Source organism: Hemiscyllium ocellatum, chromosome 10, assembly GCF_020745735.1.
Source record: "Hemiscyllium ocellatum isolate sHemOce1 chromosome 10, sHemOce1.pat.X.cur, whole genome shotgun sequence".
NCBI lineage: Eukaryota > Metazoa > Chordata > Chondrichthyes > Orectolobiformes > Hemiscylliidae > Hemiscyllium > Hemiscyllium ocellatum.
Window position 1 is genome coordinate 83,404,258 of NC_083410.1, and position 23,745 is coordinate 83,428,002.

Genomic DNA, 23,745 nt, shown 5'->3' on the forward strand with positions numbered 1-23,745 from the left:
GACTGAGACACACTGGCACTTCTGCACCATTGCTGCCTTTTACATGGACACGTCACTTACTCCTCTGCCTCCCCTGTGAAGATGCAATAATACTCTGACAAATCAAGACACCTCTGAGGCACTTCATAATGGAGAATGGTTACAAGATTAAAATTAGAAAATACACATTTTACTTCCAGTAAGATGGGGATGAAGTAGGGCTTCTGAAGATGGGATCATCCACTCTATCCACTTTTCTTCTTGTTTCTTCCTTTTTTTCTCTCTGCTCTCTCTTTTTCTCTTCTATTTTATTTTACTAACCTCTTGGTGAAGTGCTCAGTTACGGCAATTGTATCAGCAGCAGCAAGTGAGCCTAGCAGTGTGGACTCATTGGTGTGGCTTTGGGTTCCCGGTGGTGTCTGCTTCATGGAGGTGGTGGTAGAGGTGAATTTGGGCCTAGTACTAGAGTCAGTGATATCAGCAATGGCTGCATTGGCGAGGTGGGCCCAAAGCAAACTCATGGCATCAGTGGACTCAAGTCTGGACAGTACCCAGTGGCATGTGCATTGGCAAGGTCAAGCAAGGATTCATCGTAGTGAGGGCATCAGTGGAGGCAAGATGGCACTGAAAAATTGCAACTTTTGTTGTGGTGGCAATGGTATAGCGAAGGGGACTTGTGCCTGGCCGCCTGCCCCATGACACATGATGGAGTATTTGACAAGAAGGACTGTAAAATTGGACATTTTCTTTATTTCTTCATTTTTCTGCCTTAAATTCTATGTTTTGGTTTATTTTGTAACAAGATACATAGGGCAATAAATAAATCAAATAAATGGCCAAGTGTTATAACTACTTAAGTAACACTCATGTATGGCCCATTTTTCAGCTTAATGCTTTATTTTTGCCTGAGTGAACAAAACCTTGTTTTCTGTATATTCATTGTCCAAATTTGCAATCCCAATGTTACTTTAGTCAATATAACAGCGTCTGATGTAAGCAGGAAATGCACCTTTTTCTCAACAGACCAGTTCATATCACATAATGAAAGTATCATGGGTCTCATGAAATGGTGCAAATATGTACATTAAATTTGAACCCATAAGGTCAAAGATTATTGATGAGGTAAGAACCAGAATCATGTAAAAATCTAGCAACAAACAGTGATTATAATATAGAGTCATAGAGCTGTACAGCATGGAAACAGACCCCTCAATCCAACCTGTCCATGCCGACCGGATATCCCAACACAATCTAGTCCCACCTGCCAGCACCCAGCCCATATCCCTCCAAACCCTTCCTATTCATATACCCATCCAAATGCCTCTTAAATGTTGCAATTGTACCAGTCTCCACCACTTCCTCTGGCAGCTCATTCCTTACACCTTCTGCATGAAAAGGTTGCCCCTTATTGGTGGTAGATCTGAGCAGAAGAAGTAATAGTCACAACCAAGGTTTTAAATTTCATTAAAACAACCTTCAAAAAGATGGAAATCAAACCTTAGTGAATTGAGTGCCATTGTTATTGTAGGTGCTTTCAAAACAACACTGGAATGCATTCAAAGAGGTATTTGATAAAATACTGAAATGGCACAGTGACTAAAGGTCAAAGCTTCCACTTGTGTATTTGAACAATAATGCTCAATAAATGGGGAAAGAGGTAGTATCAAGTTTGTTCTGACTGGGATGGGAGGAGAGCACTGTCTTCCTGTAGTTCCACTATTCATTGGGCCTCAAAATGAATGTAATTGTTTCAGCAGGTTTCTGATATGACCAATTAATTATATGCTTTCTTTTTATTAGACTTAAAAGAAAAAGATCCATCACACATTTCTTTAATAACACAAAATTAAGGATTTATTGTAAGACAAGACTTACTGAATGATCATGCAAAACTGATCAACACACTAAGTTTGTAATATGATAATAAATGGTTACCCATCTTAATAACCCAAATACACACACACTAGTTGAAAGGAAAAAAAAATGGATCCTTCTCTATACAAGAATTCACTTTGAGTTAAAAAAAAACACTTTTGGGCAATTAGTCTTTGTTCTTGAAGACAAAAAGAATAAGATTTGAAATGTTTATATGGCAGTTAGTCCAATGTTCTGACATCTTTAAATAGGTGTCTATAAATATGTATAGATAGCTCTGAGCTCTTTGCACATGCAGCTTAACAGGAAAAACAGAATTGACACTCTTCTCAAGGACAGTAAGGTTTCAGATTGGTTTCACAGCAAAGATTTTTCCAGAACTGTAGACCTGAAATGGGAAATAAAAACAGAAAATGCTGGATAAACTCTGGCTGCATCTGTGGAGAAAGAAACAATTTATATTTTGAATCTCATCATTCTTTTCGGTTCTTGAAGTTGAAAGGTTAACTCTGTTTCTCACTTCATAGTACCATACCTGTTGAGTTTCTCTAGCTTTTTCTATTTTTATTCTCAATTTCCAGCAGCTGCAGTTTTACGTTGTTTTTATCTGAGCTGAAATGAGAAGCTTCCTTCTTTTCAGACAAAAATAAATGCAGATAATGGAATCCAAGGTAGATACGCAGGAGGCTGGAAGAACACAGCAAGCCAGGCAGCATCACAAGGTGCAGAAGTTGACGGTTCAGGAGTAACCCTTCTTCAGAACTGGGGATGGGTGTAAGGGAGCTGCAGGTCAAAGGGCTTGCTAGGACAGGGTGGTGGTGGGACTAGGTGAAGACAGTTAGAGGGTACGACCTGGTTGGTCAATAGGAGGAATGAATTCGATAGGTAGCTGGAAGGAGTGGAGGGGTGGGGGAGGGGAGGGGCTGGGAAGGGAGTTGAGGAATGGGAGGGAGATTATTCAAAATTGGAGAACTCAATATTGAGTCCTCCAGGCTGTAGGCTGCTCAGACAGAAGATGAGGTGTTTTTCCTCTAATTTGCGGTTTGGTGTGTTGTGGCAATGGAAGAGGTCAAGGATGGTCATGTCAGAAAGGGAGTGGGAAGGGGAATTAAAATGGGTGGTGACTTGGAGGTCCGGTCGTCCCCTGTAAGCCTGGCTTTCAGCAATCTTTCTAAACTGAAAATGCAAAACCATCTCCAAATCTGCAAAATAATGTTCAAACAGAATGCCATAAATCAAATAATAAAAGTAGTCAGGTATTTTCCCTGAAGTCGAATTCAACCAACCAGGACCAGCAGCTATCTGTAGTCATGTGTTTTCAAAGAAATGGCTTGTTAAAAAGTTCCAACATCTCTTTTCATTCGCTTTTAACAAAAAGAAATTGAGGTATCTCTACAATCTTTCAAACTCAAGTGCACCAAATTACTAAATAAGGCCATCATAAAAAGACAGATATGAATTCAGTAGTTTGTGGATAGCAACATGTTCAAGCAAAGAAAATGATAAGCATGAATAAAGAACATAAACATACTGGAAAAGACATCACGTACAATATTAAAAGTTTTTATGAATATATTAGAGAAAGAGAATGGCAAGGTAAAATATGGATGCATATAAATAAATGGTCAAGACCACGGTAGAAAAGTTCAATATAGGGAAGAGTTCACAACAAAATATTTCTGTTAATGGTGAAAGATTACAAATTGTGGAAAAGCAAAAGAATCTGATCCGGAACATATAAACATCATTTAGAGTTATCGCACAGCTACAAAATATAATCACTAAAGCTACATGAGCATTGATCTTTAAACCAAAGATAAATCGAAGATATTCTATGCTCCAGGTATAAAACAAAGTAAAATAAAACAAAGAGGTGTGGTTGGTGGAGATCTGAAATAAAAACAGAAATTTCTGGATAAACTCAGCAGGTCTAGCAGCATCTGTAGAGAGACAGCAGAGTTAACATTTTGAGTCCAGTAATACTTCTTAAGATTCTTCAGATTCTCTTGGCTGATGATATTAGACCTGATGAGTTTCTCCAGCAATTTCTGTTTTTGCTCCAGGTATTCAATGTTGGGAACAACACCTTAGAAAGAATATTATTGTTTTTGTGGAAGTTTGAACAAAAATAAGAGGTTAAGAGGCGTAAGAAGTGAAATTATGTGAATAGATTGCAAGAATGTGGTTTGCATCCCCTTTATTATAGTAAATTGAGAGATGATTTAACTATGGTGCTTAAAATTATCAAGGGATTTGATAAAGTAGAAAATAAAATTCCTTTTCTGGTGAATCAGAACAAATGGGCAAAACTTAAATAAGTTGAGTAAATTAGAGCTTGATGTCAATGAACTTTGACCAAATTGAATGATGAAAGAAGTTTGAGAGGCTGAATAGCCTACTCTTGTTCTAATGTTCCACTTCATAGCAATATTCAGTGTTTTAAATTCAGGTTCAAAATGTATCAGCAATGACTCTTTGCTAATAGATGTGTCACTTTGTAGCAATTAGCCAATAGCAAGTCGGTTGGTTGAGCAGTTTAGCAAAAGGTTAATAATTAGAGATTTCCATTGAAGCTATAACGTCAGCCAGGATTTAATGCAGGGTCTCATTCAATGTTGGAGAACCAGTCGATGTCCAGTTCTCTGGAAAGCATTCCAATCAATCATTTACCTGGCAGTGTTAGGCCTTTTATCCAATTAGGCATAAGGAAATACCACTCCTAAGGGCTACTGGCCAATCGGCAGCCTTCCAGTACAGATAAACACTGTGTGCAGTTTAGTCCATTTATTTAAGGAAGGATGTAAATGCCCTAGAGTCGGTTCAGAGGAGGTTTACCAGACTACAGTCTGGAATGAATGGGTTGTCATATGAGGATAAATTGGAAAAGCTAGGCTTGTTTCCATTGGAGTTTAAAAAAGTTAAGGATAACTTGATTGAAGTAGGTAAGATTCTGAATGGTCTTCACAAGATGGAAGTGGAAAGAATGTTTTCTCTTGTGCATTAGTCCAAAGCTTGGAGACACAGTTTTAAAATTAGGGGTTTCACTTTCAGGACAGAGATGAAAGATTTTTTGTCCTTCAGAGAGTTGTACAACTTTGGAACTCTCTGGCTCAGAAAGTGATAGATTTTTGTTCAGCAGGGAATCACTGGTTATCAAGAGTGGACAGTAATGTAGAATTCAAAACAAACAGATCAGCCATGATCTTACTGAATGGTGGGGCAGACTTGAGGAGCCAAAATAGTCTACTTCTGCTCTTATTTCTCATAGTCTCATCACCACTGGAAGCAGTGGTGACTGCCAATACTACACTGGGTCGGTCTTTCATTAAGGATGAACAATGGATTCCACGTTTTGGCAGGATGAGGATCATGGTTGGGAGATGACACTGAAGACAAGAACAGGGGTTCTTCATGAAGTGGCCTTCATGACTGCAGTTTTATTGATCTCATGATTTTATATAGAGTACTCATAAATGAGGTACCCCTGATTAAATGCTAGAAAATCTGACAGCGTTTGCTGGATAGCTTGTTCAGATGATGTCCCCTGCTACTGCTGCTGAATGATATAATCATGGAATGAAGTCATGAAGTGACCTTTAAGTTGGCACTTTGGAGATCTCATTTTGCTCGACTTGATCTCCACCTTGTGCCCTTTCATCCAATAAAACAGCAATTCCCACTAACTAGAACTTGCCGAACAGGATCATTAAATTCCACTCACCACTTAATTTTGTTTTAAAGCAGTACTGGAACAAATGTAACCCCAAAACAGTTCCTGAAATTAAAAGTTTTATTAGTCTTATTCATTGTTACAAAAAACATATTTAAGGTTTCATTGTTTTCTTTCAGGTGGAGATTGAGAAATTAGACTATCATCATTATCTGCCTCTGTTCTTTGATGGTCTCTGTGATACGGCACACCCATATGACTTCTTTGCGCGGCAGGGGATACATGACATGCTAGAACATGGTGGCATGAAGATTCTTCCAGTTATCCCTCAGCTAATCATCCCAATAAAAAGTAAGGTCCTGAATTTTAGAATTTTACATTTCCCTCTTGTTAATGGGACAGTATCATTTTATGGATAGTCAAAAATTAGGGAGAAGGCTGCTTGGTGCAGCATGTGGGTACTGATCATTTGATTTAGTTCTGCCAGTATGAATGAAAGTTTTAAAATAGTGTTCTTCCAAAGAAACAAAACTTTTCATGTTAAGATCCAATATATTATACTGAATTTACATTTAGACACAGATTTAATAACTGCAGTTAAAAATACAGCTCTGATCATATTTGTTTATTTCTTTCTATTTATTCCCAAATTTATACACTTCCCAAACTGAAAAGGTATGACCCTGACTGCCTCCAATTCCCCAATGTTACTGCCCACTAGATGGTATGCAAGAGCAATCAGGATTAACTTGCACATTAATTATGCTACTCTGAATATTGGAACGGCAGAGGGCTAAATCATATGATGTTTCAGTTGAATGTAATTTTCTGCGAGTTTCATGGAGGGGTTCTCCTCATGAGGCCTAGCAAGTTTTTTGACATTTTCATCCCAATAATATCTCTTCAGTTACTTATCACACCCTTATGATATCCATCTCAACCAATGTGATTCCAACTCTCACACTAATTGTAGTTGGAAGTATTCATTACGTTGCATATCCCAGAATATACTGATGTACCTTGCTTTAGTGCCATTTTTAAAATACTCTGACATGTCTAGTTGATTTGGATGCGAGCATAAGAGGTACAGTTAGTAAGTTTGCAGATGACACCAAAATTGGAGGTGTAGTGGACAGCGAAGAGGGTTACCTCAGATTACAACAGGATCTTGACCAGATGAGTCAAAGGGCTGAAAAGTGGCAGATGGAGTTCAATTCAGATAAATGCAAGGTGCTGCATTTTGGGAAAGCAAATCTAAGCAGGACTTATATACTCAATGATAAGGTCCTAGGGAGTGTTGCTGAACACAGAGACCTTGGAGTGCAGGTTCATAGCGCCGTGAAAGTGGAGTTGCAGGTAGATAGAAAAGTGAAGAAGGCGTTTGGTATGCTTTCCCTTATTGGTCAGAGTATTGAGTACAGGAGTTGGGAGGTCATGTTGCAACTATACAGGACATTGGTTAGGCCACTGTTGGAATATGTGCAATTCTGGTCTCCTTCCTTTCAGAAAGATGTTGTGAAACTTGAAAGGGTTCAAAAAAAGATTTACAAGCATGTTGCCAAGGTTGGAGGATTTGAGCTCTAGGGAGAGGCTGAACAGGCTGGGGCTGTTTTCCCTGGAGCATCGAAGGCTGAGGGGGTGACCTTGTAGATGTTTGCAAAACTATGAGGGGCATGGATAGGGTAAATAGGCAAAGTCTTTTCCCTGGAGTCGGGGAGTCCAGAACTAGAGGGCATAGATTTAGGGTGAGAGGGGAAAGATATAAACAAGACCTACAGGGCAACTTTTTCACACAAAGTGTGGTACATGTATGGAATGAGCTGCCAGAGGAAGTGGTGGAGGCTGGTACAATTACAACATTTAAGAGGCATTTGGATGGGTATATGAATAGAAAGTGTTAGGAGGGATATGGGCCAGGTGCTAGCAGGTGGGACTAGATTGGGTTGGGGTATCTGGTAGGCATGGACGGGTTGGACTGAAGGGTCTGCTTCTGTGCTGTACATCTCTATGACTCTATAAGTGCTGGTATCCAGAGCCACTCTACACAAAGAGACACATTAGTCTTGGACATGGCAGATAATGACAAATTGGCAGCCTTCTTCACAGATAGGGACCCGGAGGATGTCATCATGCAGAGGTGGGCTGTCTTGTTTCCCATGAATAATTAAAGGACACTACACCACCTGCCATGGAGGTCACTACCAAGGTCATTGTCGTCTCCATGGTTCTGGGAAACACCCAGCAATACAGGATGAAGTTGAATAACATTCTCCCATCTGCAAACTCACACTCACTCTACTGCACCCACCTCCCACAAGGTTCATGGCTCTACCACTCTCACCACTGTGTGTTGCATATTCCTTCCTACCCACCTACTACCCTCTACTAATCCTATTCACTTACTCGGGATGCTTTAACAATCTACTTCACCTGCACCAGCATTAACAGTCATACCAGCTCTTTCATCTCACATGATTCAGCACACTAGCGATGCAACCCACCCCACCCCTTTTCATTCCAAGAGTAAACAACGTATAACAATCCTGAAAAGGCTAAAATGGATGATAGCCTTCAACTCCTCATTCACTATAAGAGGAGGATATTGAACCCTGCTGGAGAAGACCCTGCTATCTCTAGCATGCAATTACCAGCAGCCAGGTCAAGCATTTTCAGAGTCTGTGGGATAAGCACACAGACCTGCAATTCATCACCCGTGCCATTGATTCTTCAAAACAATGGCAAGATGACAGGAAGAAGAGGGACCTTGACTTCAGTCAAGGTACACTTCACAAGGGAACCAGAATGCACTCAGCAGAGAGGCTACCAACTGGCACCAGATCTGCTGTCAGGCCACTGCAAGATGGCCGGGCCTTCCACCTCCAGTCTGCCTATCACCATCAGCCCTGTGAATTTCAAGTAAAGCAGAGTGCACTTGTCTCTGACAAGGCCACACTCAATTTGTCTAGGCCCTCTAAACACAAGCATCCCAACCGGACTTCCAATGGCAATGGGCTTCACTGTAGGATGGGCACCCTCCACTTATCTGTTAAGCTTGAACTTGCATTGAGACAAACTGACAGAGAAAGAATGAAGACAAGCTTCTGAGGGCATATTGGTGGCATGAGTGACACTTTACGTTCTCAGTTTTGGATAGAAACGTTCTGTTTTCACCATTATCTCTGTGTGTGAGAATATCTGTCTGAATGCAAATACAACATTGCAGGTACTTATTCCAACACAATGCTCCCTGGATCAGGCCTAAGATGAGTAGTGGCTGCACCATGTACAGGCAATTGGTAAATCGCAGGAAGCTGTAGCTTTGGCAACAATGCTCCATCTCCCTAGGTGCATAGACATTGCTATTCCAACCAAGAGTTAGTGGAGATCAATCATTAAAGACCATAGAAACAGGAACAGGAGTAGGTCATTTGACTCACCATTCAATAGGATTTTGGTTGATCAGACATTACTTACATCCACTGTCCTGCCCTTGCCCCATAACCCTTGATTCCCCTATTGAGCAAGAATCTAACTATCCCAGCCTTAAATATACACAAGGACTGTACCCCACAGCACTCTATGGAAAAGAGTTTCAAAGACTCACAACCCTCTGAGAGAAGAAATTCCTCCTCATCTCAGTCTTAAATTGGTGCCTCTTTATTCTGAGTCTATGTCGTCCAATCCTAGACCTCCCATGAGAAGAAAAGTTCTCTCAGCATTTACCCTGTCAAGCCCCTTAATAATCCTTTGTGTTTCAATGAGATTACCTCTCATTCTGCTCAGAAGACAATCCCTGCAGATCAGAGATCAGCCTAGTGAACCTTCTCTGAACTACCTACAAAAAAAATTATATTTTTCCTGCTCACAGTACTCCAGATTTGGTCTCACCAACACCTTATTCATCTGCAGTAAGACTTCTTACACTCCAACCCTCTTGAAATAAGGGCCAACATTCGATTAGTCTTCTTGATGACCTGCTGCATCTGTGTGCTAGCTTTCTATTTTTCATGCACAGGTACCCCAAATCCCTTTGTGTTGCGACTTTCTGCAGTTTTACTCCAGTTAATTAATGTTCTGTTCTGTTCTTTTGTTCTCCCTTCCAAAATGAACTTCACATTTTCCCATATTGTACCCTATTTGCCAACTTTTTGCTCATTTATTTAACCTATCGATACCTCTCTGTAAACTTTCATTACCAGCCTTTCCACCTATTTTGTGTCATCTGCAAATTTGGCTGCAGTAATATTATAACCAGTGTGAGCCCAACATTGATTCCTATGGAAATCCACTAGTCATGGGTTGTCGACGTGTAAAAGAACCCCTTATCTGTACTCACTATTTCCTGACCATTAGCCAACTCTTTACCTAATTCTCTATCCATGACAATATAATATCTCCAATACTGTGGGCTCTTATCTTATGACTTAGCCTTTTGTGAGGTACCTTGTCAAGAACCTCCTGGCTGTCCAAATACAACACATGTTTTCCTTCTTTCCACTCTGTTGGAGACTTCCTCACGAAGCTGTAATAAATTAATCAGACACGATATCCTATTCATGAAGCCTGCTAACTTCGGTTAGCTAGATTATGATTATACTGCATGAGATGCTCAGGCTTGCTTGGAGTAATAGTTGGACTGCAAACAATGGGATCATGCCTCAGGGTCACAAGGATTACAGTCTTCACGGGTCTTTTCACCTTCAGTATGTGAGTGTGTGACCAATGCAGTTGCCTTTTGAAGGGGTTCATATTGCAGCCCCCTTCCTCACAGTACAAAGCTTACCCCGGGTGTGGTCACATCCCTTTTCACTTCCGTTGAGTACTTGTGATTTACTGAATGAAGGAAGGCATAGTGGCTGCTCCTTGGACAGTGAGGTCCAGCCTTCACCTCTCAATATAGGTGCATTTCAAAGTGTAAACCCCTTCCTAGTTGCCCAGAACAAAGGCAAGATGGACAATAAGAAAGTGAATAATCAGAGAACATGTGAGCAATCCTGAGGTGGAGCCTGGACCAATCCATGAGCTGGATGATGCTCCCTGTGTGCAAAGTATCCTTGCAATAATATTCCAGTGGGAGGTGCTGGTGTGTAGTCTAAAATACTGCATTACAATGCAGAAGGATGCAGTAAGTGGATCAGCGATGTGCCATGGTGGGGAGGAAAGACTGGCATGTGTCAGATACCAACATCCTTGAACATGGGGTGCATGTGAGCACAATCCGTGGAGTATGTCCTGAGAAGTGGTATAGACAAGGTACAATTACAACATTTAAAAGACATTTGGACAGGAACATGCAGAGGAAAGATTTTGCAATGCTGAGGCGAGATACAGGTAAATATGTCTAGTTCAGTTTAGGGAACCTGATTGGCATGTACAAGTTGGACCAAAGGGCCTGTTTCCCTGCTTGTAGCCTCTATGTTGGTACCAGGTGTCAAAGATGGCAATCTGGAGGAGCAAGTGACAAGTTGGAATGACCATAGAGTCATAGAGTCATAGAGATGTACAGCATGGAAAGAGACCCTTCGGTCCAACCCATTCATGCCGACCAGATATCCCAACCCAATCTAGTTCCACCTACCAGCACCCAGCCCATATCCTCCAAACCCTTCCTATTCATATACCCATCCAAATGCCTTTAAAATGTTGCAGTTATACCAGCCTCCACCACATCCTCTGGCAGCTCATTCCATACACGTACCACCCTCTGTGTAAAAATGTTGCCCCTTAGGTCTCTTTTATATCTTTCCCCTCTCACCCTAACCCTATGCCCTCTAGTTCTGGGCTCCCCAATCCCAGGGAAAAGACTTTGCCTATTTACCCTATCCATGCGCCTCATAATTTTGTAAACCTCTACAAGGTCACCCCACAGCCTCCAACGCTCCAGGGAAAACAGCCACAGCCTGTTCAGCCTCTCCCTAGAGCTCAAATCCTCCAACTCTGGCAACATCCTTGTAAATCCTTTTTTGAACCCTTTCAAGTTTCACAACATCTTTCCGATAGGAAGGAGACCAGAATTGCATACTCCAACAGTGGCCTAACCAATGTCCTGTACAGAAGCGATATGACCCCCAACTCCTGTACTCAATACTCTGACCAATAAAGGAAAGCATACCAAACGCCTTCTTCACTATCCTATCTACCTGTGACTCCACTTTCAAGGAGCTATGAACCTGCACTCCAAGGTCTCTTTGTTCAGCAACACTCCCTAGGACCTTACCATTAAGTGTATAAATCCTGCTAAGATTTGCTTTCACAAAATGCAGCACCTCGCATTTATCTGAATTAAACTCCATCTGCCACTACTCAGCCCATTGGCCCATCTGGTCCAGATCCTGTTGTAATCTGAGGTAACCCTCTTCGCTGTCCACTACACCTCCAATTTTGGTGTCATCTGCAAACTTACTAACTGTACCTCTTATGCTCACATCCAAATCATTTATGTAAATGACAAAAAGTAAAGGGCCCAGCACCAATCCTTGTGGCACTCCAGTCTGAAAAACAACCCTCCACCACCACCCTCTGTCTTCTACCATTGAGCCAGTTCTATATCCAAATGGCTAATTCTCCCTGTATTCCATGAGATCTAACCTTGCTAATCAGTCTCCCATGGGGAACCTTGTCGGACGCCTTACTGAAGTTCATATAGATCACATCTACTGCTCTGCCCTCATCAATCTTCTTTGTTACTTCTTCAAAAAACTCAATCAAGTTTGTGAGACATGATTTCCCTCGCACAAAGCCATGTCAACTATCCCGAATCAGTCCTTGCCTTTCCAAATACATGTACCTCCTGTCTCTTTGGATTCCCTCCAACAACTTGCCCAGCACTGAGGTCAGGCTCACCGGTCTATAGTTCCCTGGCTTGTCTTTACCGCCCTTCTCAAACAGTGGCACCACGTTTGCCAACTTCCAATCTTCCAGCACCTCACCTGTGACTATCGATGATACAACTATCTCAGCAAGAGGCGCAGCAATCACTTCTGTAGCTTCCCACAGAGTTCTCGGGCACACCTGATCAGGTCCTCAGGATTTATCCACCTTTAACAGTTTCAAGACATCCAGCACTTCCTCTGTAATCTGGACATTTTGCAAGATGTCACCATCTATTTCCCTCCAGTCTATATCTTCCAGATCCTTTTCCACAGTAAATACTGATGCAAAATATTCATTTGGTATCTCCCCCATTTCTGTGGCTCCACTCAAAGGCCGCCTTGCTGATCTTTGAAGGGCCCTGTTCTCTGCCTAGTTACCCTTTTGTCCTTAATATATTTGTAAAAACCCTTTGGATTCTCCTTAATTCTATTTGCCCAAAGCTATCTCATGTCCCCATTTTGCCCTCCTGATTTCCCTCTTAAGTATACTCCTACTTTCTTTATACTCTTCTAAGGATCCACTCGATCTATCCTGTCTATACTTGACATATGCTTTCTTCTTTTCCTTAACCAAACCCTCAATTTTTTTAGTCATCCAGCATTCCCTATGCCTACCAGCCTTTCCTTTCACTCTGACAGGAATACTCTTTCTCTGGATTCTTGTTGTCTCACTTCTGAAGGCTTCCCATTTCCCAGCCGTCCCTTTACCTGCGAACATCTGCCTCCAATCAGCTTTCGAAAGTTCTTGGCTAATACCATCAAAATTGGCCTTTCTCCAATTTAGAACTTCGACTAAGTACCTATTCAGATTTTCATGTTGAGAACATCTAGGTTCTATTTGCTGTATGGTAGAGTATGAGAACTTGCATGTGAATGAAGCAAGATTCAGTGTTACTGAGAGTGATAGTAAGCAATAATCCATGTTACTGGGCATCTCGCTGCTCCGTAGTAAGAATATTATATTGACATGCATAATTTTGTTGGAAATTGTCATATGTTGCTCCTGGAATCAAGAAAGGCCTTGTTTAATTTTTTATAAGATTCTCCCAGATTTCTCACCACAACCTATGTCACTCAGGGATTTATAAGATTCTGGTCTAAGATTTCCAATTTTTAATTCTTCTAAACAGACTTGTCATGAGAAATCACAAATATAAGTCCTCATATTCACAATCTATAACTGTTACGGACTTGCATCACCCCTTGTAATATTGCCAGAGGGTGGGCAACCCTGTTTGGAGTTGAATCTTAATGTTCTTAAATCTAACTGTCTGTAGTCTGTCTGTCTGTCTATCTGTCTGCCTTTCTATTATCTATCTATCTATCGATCTATCTACTTTCACATGTATTTTGTTACATAATATGTGAAAAGTGTTGCCATTTTCCTGTTTCATCTTAAAGTAGAGAAAAATAAACCAAAACATAGAACACAAGGGCTAGAAAAATAAAGACATAATGTTCAACTTTACCGTCTTTCTTGTGAAGAGCTCCACCATGGGTCATGGGCCTTGTGGACTGCCATAAGTCCCCTTCACTTTGCTGCTGGAACAAGAGTTGCCACTCATTAGTGCCATCTCACCTTCATCGATGCCACCACCATCATGAGTCCTCACTGAACCCCACCAATGCAGCCACCACTGATGCCAGCAGGTACAGCACTGACCCAAACTCAACTCCACTGCTGCCATGAGTCTGCTTCAGGTCCACTTCACCAGTGCAGTCGCTGCTGATGCTACTTGGTCTCTGCTCTTGACTCTGTGCATTTGTGCTGACCTCAGATGCCACTGGGAACCCAAACTTGCCTCTGCCGCAGCAGGCATCAGTCAGTGCTCGGACCACCTCATTAATGATGAAGCAGTGGGTTCACTTTGAATCTGTGTTGGGCCCACTTACTGACAGCCACAAGTCCACACAGGACTCACTCTTGGCTGCCTATCGTGTTGCTGCAACCAAGCTCTTCAACAAGAGGTAAGTAAAAGGAAAGAAAGAAAAATGTGAAAAGAGAAAAGAAAAGAAACAAAAATAAAAAACAAACAGAGCAGACAAGCCCTGGGCTCAGCAGCCCTACTCTGCCACCATCTCACTGGGAGAAGAATATCATATTTCATTTTTTTTGTCTGTTCTCATTAGTGTGGCACCAATTTCATCCATGACTCAAAATAACCAAAACTTATCACTCCTTTGGTTCCCATGCTTTCTATGCTGCCTTTGTCTAATTACATATCAATGTGCATATTTCTGATTCTCTTTTCTAATCTTTAGTATCTTTTGCTGTTTCATGTTGCTTTTGCTTGATCCTTAACTATTTCGATGAATATTTTTCAGTTCTAAATCTATAATTGCAGCTGAGATTCCCCTTTGTATCTCTTTGCCATATTATTTTCTATGTGTCTGTACTTCTTTTTTAATTTGCTTGTGCCTGTCTGCACAACCAGAGCCATTCCAAAGGTTGAAGAAGCCAGAGATAAATGTTGACCTTTTCTCTTATCCTGTCAGAAGTAACAAGACTTACTTATCTGTGCCCGCAAATAAGATCCCAAAACCCTGCCAAAACCTCCTTGTGTCATTCACTTTCTGGTTGGGAGCTGCCTTCAGGCCACCTGACTGCCAGTAGTCTGTCAACCATTTACCCTTCAAAATCTGACATGCTTGCATATGTGGGAAAAAGCAAAATCTGCAGGGAGGAGGAATGGACTGACCAGGGTACTTTGGTTCAAGACACCTTTTAAGTAGGGAAAGTATAAAGAAATGTTATGCTATTAGGAGAGAGTCGGCAGCTGTGACAATCACTTGCTCATTGGTATGATTGCCTACATAGGAAATTCTGTGTCACTAGTCATGAGTTCTGTGGCTTCTTGCATGGTTGATGAGCCTGATCCTCGAGCAAAATCTCTAACCCGTAAATTTGGCGTGTGCTTCCAGGAGGTGGAAGTGGTCTTTAGCCTTAAGATCATTGACATTCCTTTCTCCAATGCCTTTCCCATACTTTCTCTTGCCAATAGGTGTTCTCAAGAAAATGTGTTCCTTCGTAAAGGAGTTTCCTCCAAGTCCATTTCTTCTGAACAAGGGTTTCCCATATATTGACATCTATGATGCATTTCTCAAAGGAAGCCTTCAGAGAGACTTTGAAATGCTTCCTTTGTCCTGTCATTTGAGTGCCTTCATTTCTCAGGATGAAGAAGATTTGTTTTGGCAATCATAAGTCAGGCATCCTAAGAAATGGCCAGCCCAGTGGAGTTGGCTTCTGATGATCATGGCTTCGATGCTGGTGTAATTAGCTGCTTCAAGGATGGTGATGTTAGTACACCTGTCCTGTAAGCTGTGGAGAATCTGTCTCAAGCAGTGTTGATAGTATTTCTCAAGAGTCTTGAGGTGGTGTCTACACATAGTTCAAGTTTCAGAGCCACATAGAAAAGTTGAAAGAATAACTGCCTTTTACACAAGGATTTGGTATCAGCATGGATGATGTGATTTATCTGAAACACTCATCTTTAGGCATCCAAAGGTAGTATTTGCAGACTGAATGCAATAATTGCATGGTCAGTGGAATTGACACTATTTTGTGCAGCCAAGAGCATGACTCCATAAGGCTTTGTTGCCAGTCTGGCAACAAGGATTGGGCCATCAGTCCAGCTGTACAAGAACTTGGAATGGGAAGAGGAGGATCCTGTTGTCATGATCCATGTAAATACCAACAACACAGCCAGGACCAGGAAAAAGGATTTGTTCAGTGAAAGGAAAAGATCCTCAACGGTAATAAACCTGAGCCACATGCCAATTGACAGAGAGTGCATAAGATTAGTAGAATGAATATGTGACTCAAATAGAATGTAAGAGAAGTGAGTTTTGGTTCATAGAGCAGTGGCATCAGTAATGGGGAAAGAAGCAGTTATACTATTGGGATAGTCTAAACTGGGCTAGGGCCAGTGTTCAAGTAACCCATAGAATCCCTATAGTGTGGAAGCAGGCCATTTGGCCGGTCATGTCCACACTGGACGTCCAGGAGTATCCCACCCAGACACATACCCTGTTTTCCATGGTTAATACCCATAGCCTGCACATCCCTCAACACTATGGGCAATTTAACATGGCCAATCCACCTAACCTGTACATCTTTGGACTGTGAGAGAAAACAGGAACACCTGGAGGAAACCCACACAGACACAGAGAGAATGTGCAAACACTACACAGTCACCTGAGGCTGGGATTGAACACAGATCACTGGCACAGAGAGGCAGCTAAATGGGCCACAATGCCACCCTGAGCCACCATGTCACCCTGATTATAAGCCATGTAACCAGGGAAGAAAAGAAGGCTTTAAACTAAATGGTGGTGATGAAGTATCAAACTTGAATAGATGCAGCACATTGAGGGGGGAAGGCAAGGTATGACAGGAAATGAATGTCAAAGAATGGTAATAAGGGATAGATAGAATAAACCTAAGAATACACCAACATACAAGACTAGGTATACAACAGTGACATCAAGAAAAAAAACTAAAGACTCTATATGTGAATATTCATAGTATTCTTAACAAAATTTAAAAATTGTTAGCACACACTGAAATAAATAAATATGATCGGATACTTGTTATAGAGATGTGGTTTCACGATGACAAAGTTTGTATCTAAGATATTGAGATGTTTATGATATTCACGAAGAACAGGAATTTAGGTAAAGGTCAAGAAGCAGCATTGTTAAACAATGTATCAGTACAATATTTGGAAATGACCTTAGTTCTGGAGATCAGGATGTAGAATCTGTTTGGGTGAAGATATGGAATAATAGGGGAGGCAGGTCATAGAGATGTACAGCATGGAAACAGACCCTTTGGTCCAACCCATCCATGCCGACAGATATTCAAACCCAATCTAGTCCCACCTGCCAGCACCCGGCCCATATCCCTCACAGTGAGGCACAGTGGTTAGCACTGCTGCCTCATAGTGCCAGAATTGGGTTCAATTCCCACCTCAGGCAACTGTCTGTGTGGAATTTGCACATTCTCCCCGTGTCTGTGTGGGTTTCCTCTGGGTGCTCCAGTTTCCTCCCACAGTCCAAAAATGTGCAGGTCAGGTGAATTGGCCATGCTAAATTGCCCGTTGTGTTAGGTGAAGGGGAATGGGTCTGGGTGGGTTGCTCTTCGGAGGGTCGGTGTGGGCTTGTTGGGCCAAAGGGCCTGTTTCCACACTGTAAGTAATCTCGTCTCATCTCATCTCAAACCCTTCCTATTCATATGCTCATCCAGATGCCTTTTAAGTGTTGCAATTGTACCAGCTTCCACCACTTCCTCTGGCAGCTCATTCCATACACGTACCACCCTCTGTGTGAAAAGGTTGACCTATAGGTCTCTTTTATGGGCAGCACGGTGGCACAGTGGTTAGCACTGCTGCCTCACAGCGCCAGGGACCTGGGTTCAATTCCCGACTCAGGCGACTGACTGTGTGGAGTTTGCACGTTCTCCCCGTGTCTGCGTGGGTTTCCTCCGGATGCTCCGGTTTCCTCCCACAGTCCAAAGATGTGCGGGTCAGGTGAATTGGCCATGCTAAATTGCCCGTAGTGTTAGGTAAGGGGTAAATGTAGGGGTATGGGTGGGTTGCGCTTCGGCGGGTCGGTGTGGACTTGTTGGGCCAAAGGGCCTGTTTCCACACTGTAAGTAATCTAATCTAAAATATCTTTCCCCTCTCACCCTAAACCTATGCCCTTTTGTTCTGGACTCCCCGACCCCAGGGAAAAGACTTTGTCTATTTATCCTATCCATGCCCCTTATAATTTTGTAAAAATATATAAGGTCACCCCTCAGCCCCTGATGCTTCAGGAAAAACAGCCCCAACCTGTTCAGCCTCTCCCTATAGCTCAGAACCTCTAACCCTGGCAACATCCTTGTAAATCTTTTCTGAACCCTTTCAAGTTTCACAACATCAATCCAGCGGGAGTGTTCTGCAGGCCTTAACAAAGGAAGATTTCACGTAATTCTTTGACAGCATTGTATACAAATCTTCAATCTGACTGAAAAGAACATGTTTAGGCCGGCCTCAGTTAAATTGATGGTACTGCGCTCAATTAGCATAAATTCATGAGGCTTTTTTTGTTTAGGTGGGTGTTTCATCTGTCTTTAGCACCTTGTAAATTAAGATCTGTAACATTGAGAAATGCTCAAATTATTAGTCGGGCAAAAATGTCTTTTCTTATTCCCCAAATACCCAGTTTCTATTGGGAAGATAGGGTTAAAATAAACCCTAGTGTTTTGAATTTTGCATATAAAGTTTCACAAGATTTTTTAAATCTCGCAATGAGCAAAATTATTTTACTTTTCTAAATGAAATGATAATGTAGTGACAGATTTTATGATACTGTGTATTTCTTTACAAACAATACGAGAAAACTTTAAATTGTAGATACTTCCTTCAAACACCATCCAGTACAGTTTGTTACAAGTAAGTTACTGTTTTATTCATGGTTTCATCACTGAGATTATTGGAAAGGTCAGTAACCTATTGTACCAGCAATAATCAAAGGAGTGTTTTTCAAATGTATACAGAAATGCAGCAATTTGTAACAAAATCCATTGTTTCAAAATTTAATGTATCTTTTGTAATACTGGTGTTTATATGTTTTGACGTCTTAAATGACAGCGTTGTTCACTGTATCAAGTATTTGTTCAAAGATTAATCAGAATGTCTCTATGTAAGCTGTTCTCAAGTGATGGAATTCAGGGGGAGAGCTGGATCTGGAGGTGTTACTTATAGAAAGACATTATACTTACCTTTAAACACAGCCAACTTGTTCCCAAAACAAAAGGTCATTTGGTCTATTATTCACAAAAGTGAGATTATTGTCAAACAAAGGCAACAGAAGATGTCTCATAAAGGCAAACAGTACAAAAGGGAATAATCCATGTGTTGCCACACAGCTATCTTAGGAGGCGATACAAAAACTAGTTTGCATGTTAATGTGTTTGTTCATCATTAATGGGGGCGTACAGAATTACTTGCAAACATTTGCCTCTTTGTCCAAAATTGATGATTTCCAGAATTTATTCATTGAGCTGCCTTCAATGATTTCTTAGTTATAAGTTCAAAACATAGATGCCCAATTGTTTGATGAGAGAGTATCTGTTGTTGTGGAACATTGCACATTAGCACAGTTCCACTGGCCCTATGGTACATGCTGTGTTTTGGATGAAGCAGTGAGCAGTCTGCAAAATGAATAAATGAACTGTATTCTTGAGGGTTAGTGAGAAGTCAGTGCAAATTGTGGGAACAAGTAACAGTCAGGACAAGGCAGTGTTTTATAACATTAATGCTGCAATCCATCTTTGGAATTTTTCAGAGCTCTGCTAATAAAGACCTACTTGCAATACTCAGCAGAGAATCATTTAATTAAATTTATCCATTAAAGTTTCCTTGCCACAGAAAGACATCATTCTCTTCTGTCTCCTCTTCTGTCCTTGCAGATGCGCTCAACACTCGGAACAAGCAAATCATTTGCACCACATTGAAAGTGCTCCAGCACCTGGTTGTGTCAGCTGATATGGTGGGTGAGGCCCTGGTACCTTATTACCGTCAAATCCTCCCTGTCTTGAATATCTTCAAGAATGTAAATGGTAAGTCATCAGGGAGATATTACACCTTGCCTTTTTTCTCTCCTTTTAGTGGTATCCTGAAAGGAAATATGTAAGGAAGTATTTTTTGTGATAATGATAATTAAAATCTATTACCTGAACATATCTACAACTATGTGAAACACAAGTAGCTGCTGTGGACGAATCTACGCAGGAATGGGTAACCAACATAGCAAATAAATTAAACAAAAGACCCAATTTTAATTTTGCATGCTCAGCAAAATCAAGTATGGTTAGGTTGGATGGACATTTCCAACACTTTCCTACCCACATTACTACCACATAATACGTTAATGACTAACATTGTATGATTCATGCCACAACCAGAGCAAGGAAGTGCAACAACTGTAAATTTTTGTTACATCTTTCCATTTTTAGATTCTTCCTAAGCTACTTCTTATTCACAATTATTCCTTTTGTTTCCCTTTTAAATTAAGTTTAATTGTTTAGTTAGGGATCACAATCTTTCCTGATCATCTCAGACATCAATGGCAAATGCAACGACTTTCTCGGTATTACAAAATTATTCTTTATCTTTTTTTTAAATCTCAACTCTCACTCCTCCTTTTTGATCTGTTGAGATACAGTTTTATCTGCATTACATAGCCTTCCAACCAAGTGACCTTTTTTCAGATTGATGTTTGCAGCATTACGGTTATCCAGATCTATGCAAATTTGAGACAGAACTCAGCCATGTTTCCCATTTCATTATATCTCAATATCAGCATGCATTGGCAGAAATGATGTTAAAATTGGCTCCAGTTTTAGTTTCTGCAAAAATATCATAAACGTATTTCTAGTATCTCTAGTTAATGTTCTCAATACAACAATATTGTTTCATATTGCAATGCTATGTAACTGAATGTACTTTTATCAACTTCAGGAATACCTCATGTGTTTTGCACTACAGTGTGGATCATTTGGTGTGGATCATTCACACATGCAGGAGATTTTGCACTTGTTTTATTTTCATTTCGATTTAAAACAATTTTCAAAAGTTTTAATCAATGTCAATATCACCTCACCATTTATCTAAGCTCCAAAACATTTTCTGAAATTACAAGCTTCTTAATAGTTTGACATGAACTAGTAGGCTATGTGAAGAGTATATCACAAAGCTACAAACTGTCAATAAAGACTGAAATTATTTTTTGCCTCCAAAATAATGTGTTACAGGAAAAAGTGAACATCTTGAAGCTAACACAACCCTACGTTTTATGACATAACAATCTGCAAAGAGTCTGCATTACTAGACACAGTGTTGAAATATTTAAGAGCATTTGCCCATTGAGGAGTGTTTGATATCTTTTCAAATCTTCGAGTAAAAAATGGATACCGTCATCTTCACAATGACTATCGTACTTTTAATGCAAATGTACCTCACTGGGGGTCATGATGCACATTTTGACAATGTCTGGATTAGGAGCAATAGAAATTTTATTGAGCTGAAGTTTATTGAGAACAGCAATGTATGAATAGGAATTTCAGCCAGGTGATACTGGTATATGATGTTACTGAGCTTGAAATTAGTACTCTTACTATTAGAAAGAATTTAGCTTTGAAAGTTCAGCTTGTGGTCCAATAAAATTTTGATTAGTCTAATCCAACTTGAGACAGGTTGCTGGATTGAGCAATGTTAATGATGTAAGGGAAGAGTTTTGATGGCAAGGTGATGATCTTGGTTGATCCAATGCTTGTGGAGGAAACTGTCTCTTGTCCAACACTGATATTGGACAAACAGCCTGACTGTAGAGGAAATGGTGATGAAAGGAGAGTTTGTAGAGGGATATAGCTGGCTATTTCTTCCATGGAATGAAGGCAATGCTGACAAAGCCAGCATTTATTGCCCATCCCTTATTGTCCTTGAGAAACTGGTGGTGAGCATCCTCCTTAAATCAGTTCAGTCCATGTGGTGTAGTAAGTATTACACAGGATTGTAAGGGACCGGGTTCTGGGACTTTTACTCAACAACACTGAGAAACAACAAAATAGTTCCAATGTAGTGATTTGAAAGACAATTTGCAGGTGGTGCTGTTCCAATGGGTCTGCTTCCTTGGTGCTAGAGGTCATAGGTTTGGAAGGTACTATAAAAGGAACCTTGATAAATTGCTGAGTGAATCTTTTATCGAGCGTACACTGTTGCCAATGTGCATGGGTGGTGGAGAGAATATTTAGTTTGGTGAATGGGTGCCACTTAAGCAGACTTCATAAATATTTTTGTCATCCAGACAAATGGACACTATTTCATCCCAAATTTGAGCCTTGAAAATTGTGGCTTTTCAAAATCAGAAGTTGGGTTGCTTACCTCAGAATTTCCAGCCTCTAACCTGCTGTTGTAGACAAATTTATTTATATAGCTGCTCCAGTTCAGCTTCAGATCAATGGTAAGCTAAATTAATAGTACGGATTTCAGTGATGGTAATGACACGCTGGATTATGTCCTGTTAGAAATGGTTGTTGCTGTCATTTGTGTTGGCATTATTGTTACTTGCCACTTATCAGCCCAAGTCTGAACGTTTTCCAGGTCTTATCATGGATTGTCAAGGATGGCCTCAATATCTGAGGAATGATGAAATGTGCTAGACTTTGTGCATTCATTAGATAACATCCCCACTTCAACCTTATAATGGAACACCTTGAAACTACTTATCTGAGTTCAACCTTTTTGGCTATATTTGCAAAGAGGCTATAAAATGTCAGGAACCAAGTAGCACTGATGGAACCCAATCTCAGCAACAGAGAGCAGGTTATCATTTTGCAAGTATTGCTTGACTACACTGTTGATGACAACATCCATCACTTTGCTCATGATTAAAGGAATACTAATGGAACTGTAATTGACTTAAATTTGTCTTGTTTCTTATGTGCAGAAAATACCTAAGCAAATTCCATATGTACTACACAAGAACAACTTGGTTAGGATCATGGTTAATTCTGCACCACAAAATTTCTTTCAAGGTGTTGTCAAGGCCCATAGTCTTTGTAGTTTTTTTTATTATCACATGCAGTGCATAGAAATGGCTGACTATCTGTGATGTTTGAGAACTCAGGAGGAGGCCAAGATAGACCATCCACTTGACATTTCTGGCTGAAAATTGTTACAAATGCTTCAACCTTGTCTTTTACATTGGTGTGATGAGCTCCCCCCTCATAAAGGGTGGAGGTATTTTTGAAGCTTTCTCTTCTTGTTCGTTTTTTTTAATCGTGTGGAAACAGGCCCTTCGGCCCAACAAGTCCACACCGACCCGCTGAAGCGTAACCCACCCAGACCCATTCCCCTCTTCATCTAAAACTACAAGCAATTTAGCGTGGCCAATTCACCTAACTCACACATTTTTGGACTGTGGGAGGAAACCAGAGCACCGAGACAGGGGAGAATATGCAAACTCCACACAGAGTGTTGCCTGAGGCAGGAATTGAACCTGGGTCTCTGGCACTGTGAGGCAGCAGTGCTAACCATTGTGCCACTGTGCCAACCACAAATCCAATCCAAAGCTTGTAGTCATTTAACTCTGGCTATGACACCCTGCTTTTGTATTTACGTTTAAGTGCTCCTGTGTTGTAGGTCCACAAAGTGGAAACCTAATTTTTAGATATGCCTGGTGGTGCACCTTGCAGGTTCGCCTGCATTCTTCATTGAACCACTGTTGATCCTTTGGCTTGATGATAATGGGGGTTATGCTGTACCATTAGGTTACAGTTTGTGGATATGTCCCATTACACCTCAT

The 23,745-nt window shown here is 40.8% G+C and overlaps 1 protein-coding gene across 1 annotated transcript in view; it reads left to right on the plus strand.

Moving 5' to 3' along the window:
- LOC132819481 (parkin coregulated gene protein homolog) overlaps positions 1-23,745 on the plus strand; it is a 348,040-nt gene that overhangs the window by 213,896 nt on the left and 110,399 nt on the right. Inside the window, exons 3-4 of the mRNA XM_060831014.1 lie at positions 5,704-5,875; positions 19,850-19,999. Of these exons, the coding sequence (XP_060686997.1) occupies positions 5,704-5,875; positions 19,850-19,999 (322 nt within the window). The remainder of the gene's footprint in view (positions 1-5,703; positions 5,876-19,849; positions 20,000-23,745) is intronic.